The sequence below is a fragment of the Magallana gigas genome, chromosome 1 (assembly GCF_963853765.1).
Source record: "Magallana gigas chromosome 1, xbMagGiga1.1, whole genome shotgun sequence".
NCBI classification, from domain to species: Eukaryota; Metazoa; Mollusca; class Bivalvia; order Ostreida; family Ostreidae; genus Magallana; species Magallana gigas.
The window spans coordinates 16,648,796-16,671,586 of record NC_088853.1 but is presented as its reverse complement, the minus strand read 5'-3'; the positions used below and the strand labels follow the sequence as shown (position 1 = coordinate 16,671,586).

Genomic DNA, 22,791 nt, shown 5'->3' with positions numbered 1-22,791 from the left:
CTCAAAGAAAAAAAGCAAGAGGTGTTCACCTGATGACGACAGAGGAAGTTATTTCTTGACAAACGGGTAGTTACAGAGGGGTCAGGTAAATAATATGCATAGTGGAGATAGAGAGAGAGAGAGAGATAGAGAGAGAGAGAGAGAGAGAGAACATTCTTACTTATATTATTTAATATCAGATGTTTACTTGCGCATTTGATTTGCATGCCATGAATAAATCTTTGTAAAAAGAAAGTACAACAATAATCATAGAGTTTTTCATGTGGTTAACATTGGGAAAATATCCTATAAAATTTTTAGATAGGATTGTTTTGAGAAGTGGAGTACTTTTTTTTTCCTTTGATAGGTCAATTAAGTCTTAAATCTTCATCTCTTCAATTTTCGTAATTGAAAAACACTGCTTTGTTAAAAAGTGAAAAAAATGTAATGAAATGACAAGTTTATTATATTACATACACTGCAGAAAATATGGGTTTTTTTTTTAGCACACCAATATTATTTAACACAGCAGCTATTGACTTGGCAATCGGTCAGAGTACATATCTGACATGTGACAAGAAATGTAAATAAACAATTTCACACAACAGTATGATATTAGTTTTGCTAATGCTAATCTGAACATGACATGGAATCTCTGTATGTGTTCCACAATATTTATTATCAATTTTAAGATCTTAACACTTGAGGGTACATGGATTTGTTTTATCATGTGTTTCTCTATTTTTATTTTTTTAGAGATGTGCAAAATGGAATATTCTTCAGGAAAATACTGTCCTTCTATATTTAAACTTGGATAAAACATAGATAAAAAACAACCTAAAGATTGCTGAAAGAAAAAAAAAACCTATCAAGTTGCTTAGCATGATGGATCTGGATGACTTTTCCATCATCTGATATCATGGGTAAACATGATATTCCTGGAACTGTGAAAGTGTGCCAGATAAGAAAGAAGATCAAGAAGAGAGTTCAGGGATTTATGTGAAGCAGTAATTTGAAAGGATATATTTTGATGGCAGATAAACAAACTAGATTTGCATGTTATTATATTAATGGCAACATTCATTTAAATAACTAATATTTTCCTAAGGAGTCGTTGAATTTCCAGAAGATATCACTTGGAATTTCTGTTTCACTATTTAATCATCTGCATATTTATCTTCAATGAATAAAGGATGCAAACAAGACTAAAATAAGATGCTTTGAAGTTTGCCGGATTGACCACATGAGAGAGAGAGAGAGAGAGGGAGAGAGAGAGAAGTTGAATGAACTGTCTTCATACATGTACATCATGCACTGTATGTACATGTTATCGATTAGCATTTTTTTTAAATGCTCAATAAATTTTTATCTTGCATGAGTTTATTCTCTGTTTATTTATTCCAAATTGCTACCGCACACTTTCTAAAGATAACTAATTTAATTTTAATGTTATTATTAGTTTGATATCTTCATCTATTATGGTTGTTTGCTATCAAGTTCAAGTTCAGTTTATTCACTCAGACCAAATAATTTGGTATAAGAGGAACATATATATAATACATACAAATACAAATCGTCAGAGGTGCAGACAAACAGGTACATTTTCATACAGGGAAAAAATATAAATAAAAAAGAACAGACTAGAATCACTACTCATATTAGATTTTAGTATAAAGGATCATAATAGGAAAACAACTAAGAGGAGCAGACAGCATCAAAAATTTTTGAAATAAATACACATAATTCTCTTAGCGATTTACAATTGCAATTAGTCATGAGTTCAGAAAACTTAAAAAAATTTGGTCTTTTCCAATATTTTGTGTTTATGTATTTTTTCCTTATTTCTTCTAGTGCCGAACATTCTAAAATATAATGAAATTCATCTCCAATAAGACCTTTATTACACAAAAGACATAACCTCTCATTCAAAGGAATGTTATACCATCTGCCTGTCTCTACAGGAAAACGATGGTTTGATGTACGAAATTTAATGAATTTTTTTCTTAGTTTTACAGGTAAAATATCAAGATACTTCTCAAGGCCAAAATATGGTTTTAAAATTTTATACACTTGGCCTCTGGAAGAACAATTTATATCATTTGACCATATTTGCATAAATTGGTCTTTTAATCTTTGGTTTACAGTAGCAGATAACCATTCTATATTGACAAAATTATGGTTCTGCCAGACATATTGTAGCCCGCACATGTTCAAAATTCTTTGAATACAATCAATCCATCGGCTTTTACAATCGCTATTAAAATGTTGTGAAAATAAGTATCTGTACACTGTATATACAATTTTGTTCTCGGGGCTTATTAGCATTTTCCCCCAATATGTAATTATTCTTGTATAAACATTAATATACAACGGGTAGCGCCCTGTTTCTCCATATATCATAAAATTCGGTGTTGTGCTTCTTAAATTAAGTACTGTTTTCAAAAATTTCAGATGTACACGTTCAATAATATCTAGATTTTCAAAGCCCCAAATTTCGCAGCCGTACAATAATACCATACTATGAAAGTAATTTATACTAGCCTAGTTAATTTGTATGTAAAGAGATCTCAATATCTTGAGTAAATACAATTAAATATATTAATCAGTACAACAGTATCCACTGTTAACATGCAAAAACTGACATCACTTAGCAATATTATAATATAAAATAAAACCGTCCAAGTAAATTGTCAAAACATAGCATTGATATATGTAAATGAAATGTATTCTTTCACTCTTGTGCACTGCTTATTTATTTAGATATGTACAACATGCTTCAAAGTTAGTCAGCTGAGTAATTTAGAAATACATTTTAAAAAAGAGAAAAAATACAGTTTAAAAACGGTACACTGATTCTCATGTGACCATGGATTTGATTTGGAAATAGGGTTTAAAAGGAGAGGGGTGTCACAAAACATACTGTCCCATGTATATTTTAGCTGCTCATCATACATAGATTGAAAAATGGATTAGTATGGGGGATCCAAAAATGGGGGTAGGGGTGGGTTGTGATGTCTGACTTTTCTGCTAGATTCATTGTGGACTTAGTCTGACTAAATAATTGTTGTATACCAGTCTGTTTATGTTAATTTTTACTCAAATTCAGTAGTATACCAATGATAAATTGGATTTGACCTTTTCGCACAATTTAATAAAAAAAAATCTTCTTTATTTAAGCTAATACGGCTTCAATATTATTATCCCACCAAGTTTATTACCATTTCAAGAAAAATCTTTTAGTTAATACTTATTGAAAACACACAAATACATTGAATTTGAAAAATACATTCAGTTTTACACTACATTAATTAATATTCCTTAATCAGTGATTAACACATTATGAATCCTTATTCTCAAATTTATGTACTTCATTAAATAGTGAAAACCCTTAAAATAATTTGAATGTATATTAGACCATCCAAATAGTGAAACGTTCAGCTCATTTTTTTTCAGTTGTGAATAGTTTTAGCAGACTTAAACTCGGTTTTCAACATTTTTGTCAAAATGACCTTTTTGCACTTAAAAATATGAAAAATGTTGGTTTTTGATGAGTGATCAATATTTCTTTCATCATAAAGCATTTCTATTATAAAGATATAAGCATGTATTAAAATATAGTCAATATTTGTGACATGAACTTTGTCACTCACTGTCTTTTTACAATAATAATAACATGTTATGCATGGAAAAACTTGATTTTCAATGTTAAAAATGGGTAATTTTGTGCAACTGCTTCTATGAGACTAATGCTGTTCCCACTGAATTTATTTTTGTTTCTCAAAATTTCATTACTCAGGTTTATAAAGATGCCTCATTTTTTCCTTTCATGAAAATGTATTGGATTTTATTGAAATTTCAAATTAACATAAAAATACCAGAATTCTTGTTTACAAAATATGCACCAACTTTGATAAGGAATATATTTTTGTTTGAAATATATTTATACTTAAAAAGCAGTCTAAGTTAGAGTGTTAAGTGTGTTTAAACTATATAATATGATTTTTAAAAAGTTTTTATTGAATTAAGTAGTTTTACAACTTATCAAACTTCACAATATTTTTACAACTTCTGTGACCTTTTTGCACTAAACATGTTCCAAATTCAAAAATAGACATTTTTCTGCCTAGTTAGGGATACAATGAATTTTTTTTTTCTCACGTATTACAATCATGTTAAAATGAAGTGATACACAATTTTTTTCTGAAATCCAAGACGTAGCATGTGCAAAGCCCTGCCTGAATTTTGCTTGGACAGCCTCTTAACATGTTAACATTCCCAATTATAAATCTCCGTAAGAAATCGGTTTTCGTTTCTGTGAGTTTTTATGAGTGAAAAACGATAATGTGTCAATGAAGATATCTTGGAAATTTTCTATTTCGTCGATTTCAATTGCACTTCTCTCACAGGTATGTATATATATATATATATTTTTTTTTTTATAAAAAAATCGTCAAAATGTGCAGCATGAATATCTTGGGACAGACTATATTACGTCACAACATGGGAGTTTATCGCATACCACCCAAGTGGTGGTCGCGAAATAAATAAGTGTCAACAGCCTACTAGTATATAGTATACATGTACATGTCTCTATATAGTATATATGTACATGTCTATATTTTGTCTTTCTTCGGCTTGCACTGGCATATAATGTGAGCAATGAGGACTGACGCACTGTACCACACTTGGTGCATTCCAAAGAAAACTTTTTACAAAAAGTAAGGCATGCAAACTACCCCTTCACTGTTTTTCATTTTTCTTCATAATATTTCAACATTCAGATTACTTTCCAGATCTGCCATCATAAACATAATATACATCACCCAAAGAAGAAGAAAAACCGGATAGAACCCTCGTTGATCCTTCAATTGTACAGAATCAAAAATATTGAAAACTTCCCAGATTTCTCTAACAACTTCTTGATTATAGTCATCTTGCTGAACATTTTTTGTTTTGAGCAATGAATATTTTCAGTATCAAATTTGTTTAATATAATATTTAATAGGTAAACATTTACATTGAATCGCAATTTTATTTGTTGGATGAATTACGTGTACCTTCGGTTTCGATATTACTCAAGGGCTTTTCAACTCACTGGCCCTAATTCCTTTTTAAACCATAAAATTGTTTTGCCAACGCGGTTGACAATGGTTTTCTCGTGGATATCAATTTCATCTCTAGCCCTCTCAAACAAGCATTATTTATTTATTTTATATTTTTATACTTTCATGTTAAATAATGAAATCTGATTGGTACATGTATATGCGCAGTTGATAATCCGTAATATATTACTGTAAATTCCTAAATAAACGCGAGGAATTTCTATTAGCGTAAAATCGCGAGAAGCGATTCTAAAATCTCGCACTTACTTTCTGAGAGTTGGAAACTACGTGTATAAGAAATTATATAGATATATGTTCCGCGTTCGCAATTTTCTATTCTCGCGATTTGATACAAAACAGTGGGGTCGCGGAATTATGTCCTCGCGTAATATAAGGAATTTACAGTACCCTCGGCGTTAGCAACACACTTCGCAACGGGTAACACAACGAACTGTTATATACGCATAAATTATGCGCGTACAGTTCGCGATCGCCGTAGAATTCACGTAAGCAGATTGTTTTTTAAAAAAAATTAAGACATTCAATATAATAGAATTAACAAACGTTCAAGCTACCAGGCGACATTCAAGCTACCAAGTGACCGCCAGATAATTATAACGCGGCCGCAATGCAGATATACATGTATGTTGTGGATGCCATATACAATATTTCTCTTACGTAGCACGAACGCGCTTCCGTATGTGTTTGTTCTTTTCTTGTTCTGCAATTCCGTTTAATGTCCCAAAAAGTCCGTAAAATCTGTCACAAAAAATTTGGGTACGTACAGAACTGGGAATTGACATCATTTCTGTAAGTTATTGTAGGGACGGTAACTGACGCCATTATGGAGTTATAAACGCAATCTCATGGTGGTTTTGAGACGTGAAACGCAAAATGTGCATTATGTTTAAAACTAATAAAATCCGAATAATAACTCTGGTTGCTTATACCAGATTCGTGTTTAATAGAGGAATAAACGCTAATAAATTTAAAAAGATAACAGGCTGCACTTTGAAGAGGGGGTACAACATCAGAACAGCTTCGTGAGTTTATTAGTTTTTATTGCACTTCAAGGATACATTAGAAGAGGAAGCACTACTACACACAAATAAGTCACGCGTGATTCTCACGCAAATATACCATACAATCATGTACTATATAGGTATATTATCATGCATAATTATATCAAATCGTGTGCAACTTCCACGGGGAACGGTTTAAAAAAAAACAAATATCGCATTGTTATCACTCGTTTTAACATGTAATTGATGATAAATAAACTCATAAATTATTTTCGTGTGTGGTTTCACCGTGTTTTTTGCACGTGAAATCACGCGCGACTTTTTGAATTATTTGCGTGGGTGTCTTATTATGGCTACAAAATAAACAACGGAATTCTAACAACAAAACCATCACATCCAATGCATGATGATCAAACTCTACAAGAACATTTCAACCCATCAATTCTTAAAGAAATAAACAACAAATCTAGTCAAGAGGCTGAATGGCTAGGTTGTAATAATTTGTGTTTAGGGGTTGAGATGGGTTGTCAGACAAATGTTTGAACCATACCCCTTCCCTTTTGTTTCCAACGCAGGCAGTTCAAAATTCAAATTGTCCTTTTTTGCCAAAGCATAGCTTTTTAATCAAAGGCGATTCTAGGCTTGATTTATCAAAATGGATTGTGAATTTTGTTAATTATATTAAACTCTAAATATTAAATACAAAAGTAACAATGAAGTTAAAACTAAAAAAAAGTGTTTTCTTAAAGAAAAATGCAAATACAAAACAAATTGAAACATACATTTTTAAGCAACAAACACTAAAAATAAACGCATGAATGTTTCGGCAAGAGTATAAAATGGAGAACAGATAACAATTAATTTCATAAACAACAAACACATATATAAACATATCGCTAATATACTAGTATCCAAATGCAAATCTAACAGTAACCCAAACTGCGTTAATCTTTACAACTTAGCCCACACTACGTGTCTAAATGCACAGTCACGTTTATTTACTAAAAAGACAAATATTTTTTTTTCAAAGTCACAATCGGTTTGGGGTGAAATAATGTCTTATACGTCTCTAAGCTGGACACTACATACCTAAATGCATATAACCAGTAAATAGTTAATGATTAAATTTAAGAAGTTATAAACGTTCTTGTGAAAAATTAGTGCATATTACTTTATGATGATATAATGATCAAACTCCATGCTAGAGTAACCGTTCTTGATCTACAAAGCATCTCCTTAACCCTGTAAATATATTGCTATATCACTTGCCTGTAAATATCACACAAAAATAACTGTTGTAAAATCATACAACATATGGACATGAACATGTTAAATAAAATGCTTACTATCAGTGTTTATCTTAACTCATTCAAATGCAAAATAAAACTGAAACGGGGAATGTTAGTTCATGGAAAAAAGCCAAGGGAAACTGTCATAAAGACATATTAAGCTCATAAATCAATTCCTAGTATTTGTTTTTTGAAATAAAGTAAAAATTGGCATTTAATGAACAACTAAGGTATATCTATAAATAAGTGATAATTTAACATTCCTACAATATAACGCAATACATACAATATATATATTAAATAGAATTATATCTTAAACTCCTTTTTTTTTAAACATACACATCAATCAATATCTATAGTTGTGTAGGATAAAATAGAAACAAAAGATAAACATTGTCTAAAATAAACTTCAGTACACGTACTTTCTTAGACATTTTTTAAGCTGCGTGCATATAGTATAAATCTATTACTGATGTACTGAATGATGTACTGTTTACATTTGAAAACAACATAGCAAGATAATATTGAATGAATGTATATTAACATATAAACAAGATAATATTGACATGAATGAGCTTAGTTAGATAAAATACGTCAATTGAATTGAAATAGTTTAAATATTATAATATTTTCATGATATTGCTTTCCTATTGACAAATATAACTCTGATATATCACTTCCATATTGTCTACATACCGGTAGTACCACCTAATCTAAATATTGTATTGATATCTCTAATTAAGTTATAATTTAAACAGTTTTGAGACATCTGAATAAGTTAGGTCCTGACATAGCATTGTCATAATATTGACCAGATGGCACTTGTGTCATATGTAACAGAGTATAGGTGAATTGTCATTGAATAGCACTAAAACTTACTGACAAATGAATATTTTCTTACAGTATTCATATGTTAGAACTGATATCTAACTTATATAGCATTACTACAACCAAACTACTGTAATATTAATTTAGTATTGTATTATCAATAGTCTAGAGCAACACAATATTAATGACAAACATTTGTCATAATGTTTGAACATCCTACAATTAACCTTACCGATTTGAATTAAAAGAAAATGATAATGATGAATTCCATATACATCATTCATATTTTCAATTTAAAGCTGTTTTTAAAACTGAAAATGGCTTAATGGTATGCAAAAAACAGGGAAATAAAGTATATTTCATAACAAATCACATTACATCTTGACATCATTTCTACAGTGCTAAAACACAAAGATTGCACTCAGTATATATAATATTTTACAATTATATTACATGTAAATGCATATGTGGTTTTACTTCTCAATAGTCAATGAAAGCGCAACAACACAATGTAGAAATTTTTATCCTATTATGATTCAACAACTCCTTGTAACACACGAAGATGAATGGAGTTTCTGTAACAATTTTCAGTGTCTTATTTCCATTGCTTCTGATATTTTCCCAACCAGCCACTGTAATCAGAAAGTAAACAAATACAGTACACTGGGTTAATTTTGCCTCATGTTTTTTCTTCCCCCTTCTACAATTGCAAATGACTTTGCCCTTCTTAAATTTACCTATACACAGAATATGATAGATTTACCCTTCCTAATTAAGACGGTAATTAAGAAATTTAACTGTTTTAAATTCGCCCAGTCTTAAATTTTTTTCTTAAACGAGGGCAAAATGGGTGAAAATAAAACAGGGGGTAGTATAACTATAACATTTATCAGAACAAAGGATTTTCACTTAGACTTACACTAACTATGATTTCATACGTTTGTTGACATGAATTTTGGTTAATTTAGTTGAGTTGAAAGTTTCAATGATAACTTCAAGTTAATTGATGGACAATTCTTACTGTCTATAATTTTTAAAATGTTTGACATAATGATTGATTTTTGTGAATCAACACAGAAATCCACTAATTGATGACATGAATCAACTCAACAATGAAATCAATGAGTTTATGAGTTCAACAATTATTGACAAAACCATTGTGACAGTGATCAATTAATATTCAATAAAGACCCATTTTTACCTCTGCTCTCTTGGGATCAGGGATATGAACTTCGATCTTTTTGGCAGATCCTCCCAGGGAGAAAGGGAACTTTTTCTTTTTGTCATCCTTGAAATACAAAATATTCAATATAAATTTGGGGATGAAAAAAGTATTAAATGTTTAGCCATATATTTTTTTTTTTTTGGCTGTGAAGAAAAAAGTTTTGGATTTCACATGTATATGTATACAAAGCTCTCCTATTCAGGAGGTTCAAATAGTTTAAATAATGGCAATGACCATCCAGCTTTCCTAATGTTCTGTGTGACAGTACTTAGCCCTCACCTTTAACAGGAACTCCACTCCTTTGGCAGATCTCTTTGGTTTTTCTTTTAGATCACTCCATGTGTGTGACCACTCTGCATCCCAGTGTCCAAAGATGTCACCTTTGTTGGCGTAGATAACTCGTCTGAAAATGGAATACAAAGTCTTTTAAACAAGAGACATGAGCTCACTTGATTCAGCATCTTGTTGTCTACAAGTGTCAAATACTTGCACAATGATGTAATTTTTAAAAGATTGAATCAATGACACACTATACTTAAATGAAATGAGATCACCAATGGACTATGAATGCAAAATTAATTAATACATTCATTTGGCAATTTCCTCCCATATGATGCTGATATGAAATACTTATCATATCAGAATGATATTGAAATCACATAACATAATATTATACCATTAAGACCCTCTCTGTATAATCTTTTCAAAAACATTTGAAATTACTGCCATGAAGTTACATAAAATGTATTACAAACGTTATTCCTAGGTTACATTGCTTTGTATTTCATACCGCTATTGCATATTAAGCAATGGCAAATTTACCTGTCAGTTACTAGTAGGACACTCTTTGTAATATTGCTGTCATGGGATGTAATCATATAATATTGTAATATCATGGTTACCTGTAAGTTACTAGTTGTACACTCCTGGTGGAATTGCTGTCATATAATGTAATTACATCACAGTAAAATCATGGTTACCTGTTTGTTACTAGTAGAACACTTTTAGTGGTCTTGCTGTCATATAAGGTAATTACATTATTTTAATATCAAACTTACCTGCCAGTGTCTATAACTAGTAGAACACTCTTGGTGGACTTGCTGTTATATAATGTAATTACATCATTGTAATACCAAGATTACCTGTCTGTAACTAGTAGAACACTCTTGGTGGACTTGCTGTTATGTAATGTAATTACATCATTGTAATACCAAGGTTACCTGTCAGTTACTAGTAGAACACTCTTGGTGGACTTGCTGTTATGTAATGTAATTACATTATTGTAATACCAAGATTACCTGTCTGTAACTAGTAGAACACTCTTGGTGGACTTGCTGTTATGTAATGTATTTACATCATTGTAATACCAAGGTTACCTGTCAGTTACTAGTAGAACACTCTTGGTGGACTTGCTGTAATGTAATGTAATTACATCATTGTAATACCAAGGTTACCTGTCAGTAACTAGTAGAACACTCTTGGTGGACGTGCTGTTATGTAATGTAATTACATCATTGTAATACCAAGGTTACCTGTTTGTTACTAGTAGAACACTTTTAGTGGTCTTGCTGTCATATAAGGTAATTACATTATTTTAATATCAAACTTACCTGCCAGTGTCTATAACTAGTAGAACACTCTTGGTGGACCTTCTGTTATGTAATGTAATTACATCATTGTAATACCAAGATTACCTGTAACTAGTAGAACACTCTTGGTGGACTTGCTGTTATGTAATGTAATTACATCATTGTAATACCAAGGTTACCTGTCAGTTACTAGTAGAACACTCTTGGTGGACTTGCTGTTATGTAATGTAATTACATTATTGTAATACCAAGATTACCTGTCTGTAACTAGTAGAACACTCTTGGTGGACTTGCTGTTATGTAATGTAATTACATCATTGTAATACCAAGGTTACCTGTCAGTTACTAGTAGAACACTCTTGGTGGACTTGCTGTTATGTAATGTAATTACATCATTGTAATACCAAGGTTACCTGTCAGTAACTAGTAGAACACTCTTGGTGGACTTGCTGTTATGTAATGTAATTACATCATTGTAATACCAAGGTTACCTGTCAGTTACTAGTAGAACACTCTTGGTGGACTTGCTGTTATGTAATGTAATTACATTATTGTAATACCAAGATTACCTGTCTGTAACTAGTAGAACACTCTTGGTGGACTTGCTGTTATGTAATGTAATTACATCATTGTAATACCAAGGTTACCTGTCAGTTACTAGTAGAACACTCTTGGTGGACTTGCTGTTATGTAATGTAATTACATCATTGTAATACCAAGGTTACCTGTCAGTAACTAGTAGAACACTCTTGGTGGACCTTCTGTTATGTAATATAAATACATTATTGTAATACCAAGATTACCTGTCTGTAACTAGTAGAACACTCTTGGTGGACTTGCTGTCTCCAATGATCACAGAATGAGCCATGTATTCATCTGTTCCAGCAAACTTCCCCTTCTCTGTTTCCTACAACAACAAAACTTCTATCAATTTAACTAACCACAACACAAGTTGATCATTGTTATTTTCCACATTTACTGTTAATTCCTTATTTTACTCAAGGACGGAATTCCATGATCATTCTGTCTTTTTACAACAAATCCCATGGAAAAATATATAATATAATAAACTCTAAACGTTTAATTTCATATTGTGTATTCATTATCAGAAAAATAATAGTGAGATTTCAAAATCTGCAAGGGGTGCTTTTCACAACTTTTAGTGAGAACAATGACATTTTTCTCAATCCGCGAAAGTTTTGCAGAAAGTTTTGTACTTTTGGGACAATATTAAATATCTAGTGAGATCTTGATATTCTTAATATACTGTACTGTGACATAAAAGAATAAAACATAGAAGCTCAGAAATATCAATGAGTCCAAAAAATACTTTCACTTTTTTTTTTTTCAAAATGATTGCATGACCATCAGAATCCATACAATCCTATACAGGCAATTCATTGGTCAAGTTTTCTCGGAGAAAGACAAAAATAAGGCAAAATTTCATACCATCATGATGTAGAGAAAGAAGATAGCTGAGAAAACTTTATTCTGAAAAGTTAAGTAAACTTGTGGTGCTCATTTAAATGAAAAAGATATCAGTTTCCAATTATCTGCTTGCAATCAATGCCAATCATGCATGGAAACATAATCAACTTATAATAAGTCAAAACATTACAGTTAAATAAAAGTGTGCACAGAATCAAGGAATAACGGACATACATAAAAGTTATATGGTGAAAAACTGAAACACTTCCTGCAACAATACTAAAAAAGTAAATGTAGAACATAAAGTGAGAGGAAACCACCATGAAAACACTAGCCCAAAGAATTCATAATAAGTAATAAAATCTTTAAAATTTTTGAAAATACTAACAAACTGCGTGGTCTGCAAAGGAGAACAAAAGCGATAACTTAATGATGCACTTTAAAACTCTACTATTTAATTTCTGTGTAATTGTGATAAGGCCACCTTCTAATGAATCCATATTAAAATTGTTTTTTTTATGTGGACTCAATAAAACAAAACTGTGTAGATTATACATGTACAAATTTTCTCAACACTTATATTCAGCATTCTAAAAAACAGAGCTTCACAGCTGGCTGAAATTGTCAACAACAATTAAACAGTTACATGATTTTCATATCTAGACTAAATATTCAAAATGGAAGAGATCAATTTGAAGTTTACCTGTAAAATGGCGTATCCTGAGGCCTCGACGAGACTGTACGGACGAATTATTTTGTCTGAGTGAAATCGTCTAGGGGGACGTAGTCTTCCTACGTCATCTGACAGTTCTGCAATTCTGTAAAATAAAAGAAAGGTTTCAAGTTTTTCATCGGAATTAATACATGGGGTATAATCAATGCATTTGTTTGATAAGAAAATAATATTTTATTTGTTGAAATAAATTACATCAGAAAGGACACATATCCTACGTTGTTTTATCCGATTGGTTTAGACACAGTGGATAATTCATTCCACTACCCTCAGCATTAGCAACACACTTGGCAATGAGGTAACACTATATAAATAGTACCTGTTTGGGAGGGTAACAGTTGAAATTGACAGGGTGGCAATGGTTCTCTCCGGGTGTCAATTTCAACTGTCACCCTCCCAAACAGGTACTATTTATCTTATTATACTGAATGTCTCATTTAGAGAAAATTTTACTCCTTCATATGGAAATTGCGTGAATTCTATGGTGAACCGTACGTGCAAAAATTACGAGCATGTAACAATTCATTTTGTTATACTTTCATGTTAAATACTGAAATCTGATTGGTTAAGACGCAGTTCATAATCCGTTGAATTACCCTCAGCGTTAGCAACGCACTTAGCAACGGTTAACATTATATAAATAGTGCCTGTTTGGGAGGGTAACAGTTGAAATTGACAGCCGGAGAAAACCATTGACAACCGAGGCGAAGCGGAGGTTGACAATGGTTTTCGAGGGGTGTCAATTTCAACTTTTATCCTCCCAAACAGGCACTATTTATTTTGTTATACTGAATGTCTTAATTTTTAAGAAAATTTTACAGCTTTTGTATAGGAATAACGTGAATTCTACAGCGAACCGTACGCGCATAATTTTCGCGCATGTAACAATTTGTAACATTACGAATTTTACATGCGCGAAAATCATGCGCGTACGGTTCGCCTTTTTCCATATGAAGGAGTAAAATTTTCTCTAAATGAGACATTCAGTATAATAAAACAAATAGTACCTGTTTGGGAGGGTGACAGTTGAAATTGAAACCCGGAGAAAACCATTGCCACCCTCCTAAACAGGCACTATTTATATAGTGGCACATATTTTTAGGCTCTATTCTCTGCCTACCTCTTGATTCCTTCGAAGGAGCTGCTGGCAAAATCTATCACCCCACTGGTCGGTCTGGTTACCACGCCAACCAGGCCTTTCCCGATCCCTGAAACAGGTAACTCCAAGATAAAACTAAGATTTGAATGCTGGCAAGAAATATTCACATCAATGAGAATCTGGCAAACATTTCAACAAACATGATTATTAAAGTTGGTTTTCAATGACAGTAATGTTCAGAGTGTTCGTACCTTTGAAGAAACCTTCCACACCTTCCTTCTGAGCGCCCTCTATTGGTTTTCGGACAATTCCTGTAACTCCATCAAAAACTCCCTGCCAAAAAACAATTTTTCTTTCAGACAATGTACAAGTTCATAACAACATAAATCCACAATGGAATTCTTTCAGAAAAATTAAAAATAACCATTTCCTTTTGTCTAAATCATTTTATCATGGTTATTGAATTAATACTAAATATATCAAAATATTGCATGGAACCTGCTCTATTCCCATGTGCTTTCCCTGACTATAATGTAACTTTACTTCTCCCTAAGTTTCCTTAAATTTTTACTGAAAGGGCCTTTCTCATTTTGAGGTGATTCTTCTCCCACATAGAATATCTATTTCTATACTGACCATGACAAGTCCTTTCCCTCCCCTGGCGAACCCCTCTCCGATGTTGGCTGGTTTTTTATTCAGTCCCTCTCTCCTCTTCTTCTGATACTCATCGTCAAATGTCAGCGCTGCTAGTCCCTTGCCGATCGTACCGGTGATTCGTGAAACTGCTCCTGCAGCGCCACCTATGAACAGAAGAACAGGAAAAACATTGTACATTGAAGGAAATTTGTTTGAGCTCAAAAACTGTAAGCAATTGGACAAGTTAAGATCTTTTTCAAGAAAACAAAACTTTATTTCTCAATTATATCTAAATAATGCAAGTTTTGAAAATCTTGCCAATGATAATAATTATGTAATATCTCCTGACATCAATTACACTGTTATAATAATTCCATTTTACTTTTAATAAACTTTAATTGATTCTTGGAGATCATTGGAGATACATGATAAATTTGATATACTTATTATGCATAATTCAAATTCATTTGGCCTATTGACCTCTGACTTATTTGTGTCATATGAATAATTCATACTGACCTACAGCATGACCCAAGAGACTCCTGACCCCAAGGGCCAGACCCTCAGCAAACTCTTCAGGTCCTTGAATAGCTCCCTGCGATAAGAATAGATAGACAAATCAGAATTGTGGGCATTTTTAACACACTGATCATCCTGCTTATTTCATATTGTCTAAAGCATAGGGTATTTAACATCAAATGTGTTCAATGTCAAGAAGAACTACAAAATCTGGTTAGCTCAACATCCATGGAAGATGCACACTTTCAATGCAGTTCCATGCTTAGATGGTCGCTGATGGCTTGAGTCCTGGGAGTTGATGGCAATAAATACTAATGTTTTTGGTGGTCCACAGACCAAGATGTTCTGAACTTTATACCTTTACTTCTGAAAGGCCAATGAGACAAAATAAAACAGGCATAAATTGTACTTAAATTCACAAACTTTTGATTTGGAAGGCTATTGTGACTGAGAATATCAATCACGAGACTAGTTAGTATAATTTTGTAAATGAACAGGTGACAACAATCAAGCATTCAAGTACATGTACATGTACTACATGGTATTGCATCCATGCACCAATTGTTTTCTGCTAGTATCTAACAAAGTTTAAAGTGTCTTCTTTCAGTGCATTGCCTTAAACTGTTTTTTGATAATATTTGGTCAAGCATGTATCTCATAAATACAGATTAATGGTAAATTATTATTCATAAATGAAAACAGGGTTAAATGATAAAGAATTTAGCAATGAATTAGATCTGTCAATAGTTTGAATGCATTGAACTAGATTTGTCAACAATATAAATGCATTCATCTATTAGTTCCTGTTTTGAAGAAATATGTCATGAACAGCCAATGAATTTATTTACTGAAAAGAATTTGCAAGGATGGTCACCGATATGCGTGTAAGAGTAAGAACAGAAGACTTAGAGTTGGCTGATATTAGAGTACTTACCATCTGACCAGTAATTAAAAGGAAAGGTTGAAGTGTTAATAAGATTAATGTGCTCTAGAGGGAGATGATTCTAATATAAAGTGTTGCGATAATTACAATGAAATCTACATTCCAATGGACACCAAATCTTCAATGGGTTTATTGATACTTGAATTATGGGCAAGTGTGGGGGTTCAAAATCTAATGGTGTTAATGGATTCTTATACATGGGTACATGTACTTCTTCAGTTTTTGTTAATATTTTTATATATACTCAGCAAAAAGTTTGTCTTCTGGATATCAAAGATCTATCAAAGTTTCTGTTTGTAAACCGGAAACAACAACAGATGTTTACATGTAAAAAACAGAGCAAGCAATGGTAGTGCTTAAAGGTATCACTTGTATCTGACATCCCCTGCGGCTGAAACTTGTTTTCTGCTGTAAGTGTTTAATTTGAGACAACAAAAAGATGTTGTTGAAAGAGAGATTTTTTGGAAAAGCTAGATACCTGATACGGCTCATAGAATAGATCTTCCATTCCCTCAGCCATTCCACGCAAAAGTCCAAACGGATTCCCAAGTACGTCAAGCCCAAGTACCAGGACATAGAGCTGTTTGACCGCTTGGCCTGCGTAGTGGCGACCCATTTCTGAAGTCAGCTGCGACTGGTTGTAGAAATTGTTCTTTCTCTCAAAAAATCCAAGCCTGCAAAATACAGGCAAACAATATACAGAAATACAGAAAAACAAATTACTGAACACTTCCCTTTCAAAAAAAGGTCCAAACTGTAGGATACAAAGAATTTATATGAAACTTCAATGTTGGAATTTTGCATAGTCAAGCAAGCCGGGCCTTATAGATTTCCTACTATGAATCTAAGGACTGTATACGGAGTTATTTTCACCCTGATTTATTTTCGCCATTCTTCACTTGCAAATGTTTTCGCATTGCCCTGAATTTGCCCAGACATAGCTGTATTTAAAGAGATAAATTGAGAAATTAAACTTCATCCAGTCTTAAATTCGCCCACTGACCCGAGGGCGAAAGGTGAAAAAAAAATGGAGAATATATCTCTGTATACTGTATGTGAAAACCCTCACTCAAACAACACATCCTGAACACCTACACCATCGACTATTAAAGTAACTTAATTAAACACTTACTTGAACACCACGTCTTGTACATCTGTCAGCACAACCCCAACACTCTGCAGGAAGACATTGATGATGTTGGCATGGAGATGGACCGCCTTCCCATCCCCTCCTCCCCCTCCTTGCAGGGAGAAACTCAGGTGGATCTAAAAATATAAATAAATAACAATGTGAAAATAAATCAAAGACATTTGAATAAATATCACATCATCAATATATTTTGTGGACAGAAAGCTCATAAAAAAAATTGGAAACCATGTTCAAATGTCTTACCTTGATAGGTGAGAAGTGAAGGTAGTCAAAGAAGTTCTTCTGTTCCTCGGCAAGTGAGAGCCCGGCCTCGTCAAGTAACTCGGTGTACACTGTCTTCAGGTCTGCCTCCAGCATCTCCTTCTGTTGTGTAAAAAATGAACCATTATTATAATTAAAACAATCATTGGATTGGACGTCTGTAAATCTCACAATTATGCTTTAAAAACACATAAACTGGGTACTGTAAATTAAATTCAATTTGCTGTGACTTTGTTTCAGGAGTTTCTGAAGATTCACTGGTTTGGAATGATTATTTTTTTCATTCAGGCCTAAACCACAGCCCTTTTTTGGCAAGAACTGGTTAACGGCGAAATATTTTTCAATGAAGCTCTTGTGAACCTTGCAAAAATTTCTCTTTGTTGTTAGAGTATCAGCTTGTTTCTTAGCTAGAGAATACACCCACCTCCTGGTCACGTGACACCTGTTGACTGGAGGTGAAGAAGTCTATGATGTTGTTCAGGAAGCCCTGGTCCACTTTTAACGACATTTCTTGGACCAACACCTTGAAATATCTGAAAAGATGTTCCAACATTGTTTTAAAGTGGTATTGGGCATTTGTCCATATTAATGTGTTTTAAAGTACATAATCATTAAAATACTTTTACCATTTTAGAATTTGCAACTTTTACAATATTTAACAAAAAATAGCTTTAAAAATATTTGGAGAGGTAAAAATTGTAAAACCCCCAGCGGGATTCGAACTCATGATGTACAAATTCATAGTATAACCTCTAGCCCTCTGCTCTACGCTGTTAGGTGACAATATTGGGAAAGAAAATACTTAAATAATTACACATGATTTTATTGTTTATTTCGATAAACAATACATCCAAACATGGAAGTGTCCCATACCACCTTAATTTCCTTACAATGCTATGGAATGAAGTTTCAAAGACGCTCTAGCTATGGTTTCATTTTTCCTGATGAGTTCAAAATTGATGAGAAAAGCAATATGATGTAGAAAGTCTCAGGATTAATCCTATTGACCTTTTATCTTTGACCTGTAATTGACCTTGACCTTTCATCCTTTTCAACAACACCACTTACTTAAACTGTTGCATGTTGCTGTGTTCATGTTTCCGTGACAATATGCTGACCTCAGCGAAAGGCTTTGGAACTACAAAATAAACACAATAATCTAACCTCAAACTCAATCCAATTATTTCAAATATACACATGTCTATTCTAAAATAATTTGTCATATTTTTCATTGATGCAAATTTTTTTTTTTGCTGATTAACTAAATTTCCATTTCAACTAGCTCTTTTTTTCACCTTCAATTCTATATTTTACTCATCTTCCTTGAAGTAAAATTAAAATGCAGATACAGTTTGTTTATCTGATTCCATCTAAACCACATGAGGTTTGTTCTACAGCATTTATAGATTTCATAACCATACTCGGCTCAATTTTTCAATTAAAGCTGCTTGGTCCGAATTTTTTGTAATTACAGTATCAACATTTTTTTCATACAAAACATTTATCTTAGAAAGTTATGGACTTTCTACTATTTACACCAGCAAAATCAGTCTTCTTTCAAAGTTAGAAATATTCAAAATGAATAAAAATAATTTCTCTTTGGGCAAACGAAAAAACAAACAAAAATGCATCACGGGAATGTTTAGAAAAGGAAACCGCTTGGTTTCGTCCTCCGAATGATTGGGGTAATTCAACCCGCATGCTATGCATCGATTGTAAAGAAAGCAGACTTTGGAAATATTAGCGAACAAAACGTACACATGTTTATTTATAATTTGTCTAATCATTTCGACCTTTATTTAAAGCGATGTCAAATTCGTAATACAACCATACCCGTCTCGTCGTCAGGGGGTGAAATTTAACATGAGGCGAAATAACGCGGTACCTTTTAATGTCGTTTGTTTTGTTAGCAAATTTTGTACGTATTTTTCTTCATTGAAATTTGGCATAATTGACGGGTAGAACTACTGCAATGTCTATTATAATTATACATATACTAAGCATAGCCATCGTTTAAAAGCGTGCATAAAATTTGATATAAAATCGGACCAAGCAGCTTTAAAGTACAAAAAATTAAAAATTGAGTTTAAATCTTTACCTATTACATTGTCTATAAAACCTGCCTGTCTTGTTATGAATAAATAAAATTTATATAACTAAAGAATAAGGCCTAAAAAAAAAGTTGTGTGTTTAGGGTAATCCTAACTAACCTACAAAAATTCCCCGATCCTACCATCTTTAGATGTCTGTTTTCATCAGATTGTGATTTTTACATTATTTCTATTAAAAACTCATTTTTTAATATGACACAAACAAACACTTTTAGGATTCATGCATAAAAAAAATATGATAAAATGAAAAAAAAATCCCTAAATACCTAACCTAAAATTTTCATCAGTGTTACCCTAAACACACAATTTTTTTTTATAGGCCTAATTCTATTATGCCTTATTAGAACAAGATCTCAATAATTAGGTCACTGACCACTGTCTGAGGCGACTGATTTGGGGGGAGGGATGGGGGCCAAGACTGTGGGGAACACGTAGATGTAGGTCTGGTTGTCCAGCTGTAACAGAAAGAAAGCATCTTATCTACAAGCATGACATCATGATGATTATACATGTATATGCTATGACAGTGTATGCATCCTGTGTTAATTCTATCTGTACAACATACTCATTGGTCTCCCTCTCTCATTCTTTCTCTCTCTCTTTCTGCAACTTCGCATATTAAATATCTTAGAACAAGGACATTAAATACCTGGGTAATATTTTATGCACTGGGCTCATTTATACTTCAATTATCAAATCAATTATTCCATGTTTTAATATTTAAACTATCACTATTGAATCATTAATCAAATCAATAATTTTGTTACCTGTAGACGATTGATCTTGGCATGGACCTGAAGTTGATGGGGTGAGGTTTTATATTGGATCCACACCCCGTCCTGGAAAGATCTTCGGATCCCCCTGTTATTTGGCTTTATCATCCTCATCTCCTGGAAATTCACCTTGAAGAAAATCAAAGAACTGAATGCACTGACAGGGAGACAATCGAAATAAAAGTACTGAAAGTACTGCATGTACCCTGAAATGACTCTTCAGATACGCGAGGAATGACCTAAAGATACACTAAATTAAAAGACAGAAAAACCTCCCACGTAGACCCACTTTAACAAGTATGTATTGAATAAATCTACTCTTCACTTAATGCAAAAAATAAAGACATAATTAAGAACTACATCTATTTTCATCTGAAGGTTCTATTTCTGAACAAATACATGTATACATGTATATGTACAAAATTGTAGAATCAGTCAACAAACAAAATCCAAGAATTAGAAGTACTACATAAATTACTAGTTTAATCATTTCAATCACCTTCTCATCGAAATCTTACCTCCATTTTATTGTCCAGGGCTATTTTTTCCGGTGGACGGTGACCTAATTCTATCTCCATAACATACTTCTGATAGGCTGCCTCCAGTAATCCTGTTGTCTTTCCATTCAGTGCTTTATACCTCTTTTTCTTCTCTTCCCAAATTACTCCAGAACTAATCAGAGAAACAAAGGAAAAAGAAAATTGATGGAACAAATACATTAAGATACTTGAATAAATTTGAAAAGTCTATAGAGTCACTTCGAGACCAAAAGTAGACAAGTCTGGATAGATAAAACAGGGGCACAAAACATATATAATCCCTAGGTATGCAACATCTGCTGAACATAGTACCTTGTAATGCCCAGGTAAACAACCTTAAGTTTGAAAATCACAGATAGACAGACAGATAGAGAGAGAGAGAGAGAGAGAGAGATGGATGGATAGATAGATAGATAGATAGATAGATAGATAGATAGATAGATAGATAGATAGATAGATAGAGAGAGAGAGAGAGATAGATACTATTACATAGATAGATACAGAGATAGATAGATACATAGATAGATAGATAGATAGATAGATAGATAGATAGATAGATAGATAGATAGAGAGAGAGAGAGAGATACCTTGTGATGCCGAGGTAGGCTACCTCCGTCTGTGTTGTGTCGTTGACTAGGGATACACCCATACTGTGGAGAGAGAGGGTGATCTCCTGCTCAATTCTCTCCAACTCTCCTGCCTGTTTAACAACAAAATAAAAGATGTAATAAAAGATAAAAGATGAGTACATGTCAACCATTAAGATTTTGCCGTTTGTCTGGCATTAATCCCATTGCATGTCAATTACTACAGGTAGTTTCATTCATATTCATAGAATAGTGATTTTCCAGGACTTTGTAGTTGTGCTGATTCACGACATTCAGCAAAATCTAATGGTATTTTTGTTATTAGGATCATTGTCCACAAAGTTACATAACCTAGAAACTGCTTTTGTCACTAAATCCATTACTGTACCAATTGATGCTCAAAACACAGTATCCACCTTCATCTTATTAATCTCATTCATCAAGTCACTTCCCTTTTCTATCAAAAGTGCACAGCAACAATCTTCATATTGTTAACAATAATTTCTCAAAATGTAAATTATCCAGACATCTCCTCTTGCAATCAGACACATCAACAATCTAGAATCTTTAAAGAGGCTAAATGGTCAACATATTAACCATCAGATCTACCGGTACATAAAATTTTAAGATACAATTTTTTTTTAGCTATAAACTATTATTAAGTAAAATTAATCCATATACTGTGGAATCATTAAAATTTGTGGGGGCCATTTTTCGTGAATTGCTTCAATTTTACAGGTTCATGGGGACGTAATTTTGTGTATTCTCTGATAAACACAAAAGGAAATATGACTTTATGGTCCGAATTTATTTATTCGAGAAGGATGTTAATTCGTTGGTGAGAGGTACCCACGAATTTCACAAAAATTGAGCCACCACGTAATCTAATGTTTTCACAGTATTTTACTTTTTAAAATTTAGGTATTTTTATACCTAACTCTTCTTCTAGAGGAGATCTATACAGTCTTAAAATGGCCA

General features: G+C 32.7%; 1 protein-coding gene across 6 annotated transcripts in view; it reads right to left on the bottom strand.

Moving 5' to 3' along the window:
• Positions 1 to 6,121: 6,121 nt before the first annotated feature.
• Positions 6,122 to 22,791, bottom strand: part of LOC105332910 (intermembrane lipid transfer protein VPS13A) — an 84,133-nt gene continuing 67,463 nt past the window's right edge. For all 6 annotated transcript variants that reach the window (XM_066084313.1, XM_066084317.1, XM_066084333.1 and 3 more), the window contains 18 exons: positions 21,814 to 21,926; positions 21,206 to 21,359; positions 20,682 to 20,816; positions 20,288 to 20,369; positions 18,872 to 18,941; positions 18,228 to 18,336; positions 17,786 to 17,905; positions 17,525 to 17,658; positions 16,871 to 17,066; positions 15,450 to 15,525; positions 14,931 to 15,094; positions 14,546 to 14,627; positions 14,316 to 14,403; positions 13,166 to 13,280; positions 11,838 to 11,941; positions 9,725 to 9,848; positions 9,422 to 9,508; positions 6,122 to 8,852 (listed from right to left, as the gene is read on the bottom strand). In XM_066084313.1, the coding sequence (XP_065940385.1) occupies positions 8,808 to 8,852; positions 9,422 to 9,508; positions 9,725 to 9,848; positions 11,838 to 11,941; positions 13,166 to 13,280; positions 14,316 to 14,403; positions 14,546 to 14,627; positions 14,931 to 15,094; positions 15,450 to 15,525; positions 16,871 to 17,066; positions 17,525 to 17,658; positions 17,786 to 17,905; positions 18,228 to 18,336; positions 18,872 to 18,941; positions 20,288 to 20,369; positions 20,682 to 20,816; positions 21,206 to 21,359; positions 21,814 to 21,926 (1,998 nt within the window). In that variant the 3' untranslated portion in view covers positions 6,122 to 8,807. The remainder of the gene's footprint in view (positions 8,853 to 9,421; positions 9,509 to 9,724; positions 9,849 to 11,837; positions 11,942 to 13,165; positions 13,281 to 14,315; positions 14,404 to 14,545; positions 14,628 to 14,930; positions 15,095 to 15,449; positions 15,526 to 16,870; positions 17,067 to 17,524; positions 17,659 to 17,785; positions 17,906 to 18,227; positions 18,337 to 18,871; positions 18,942 to 20,287; positions 20,370 to 20,681; positions 20,817 to 21,205; positions 21,360 to 21,813; positions 21,927 to 22,791) is intronic.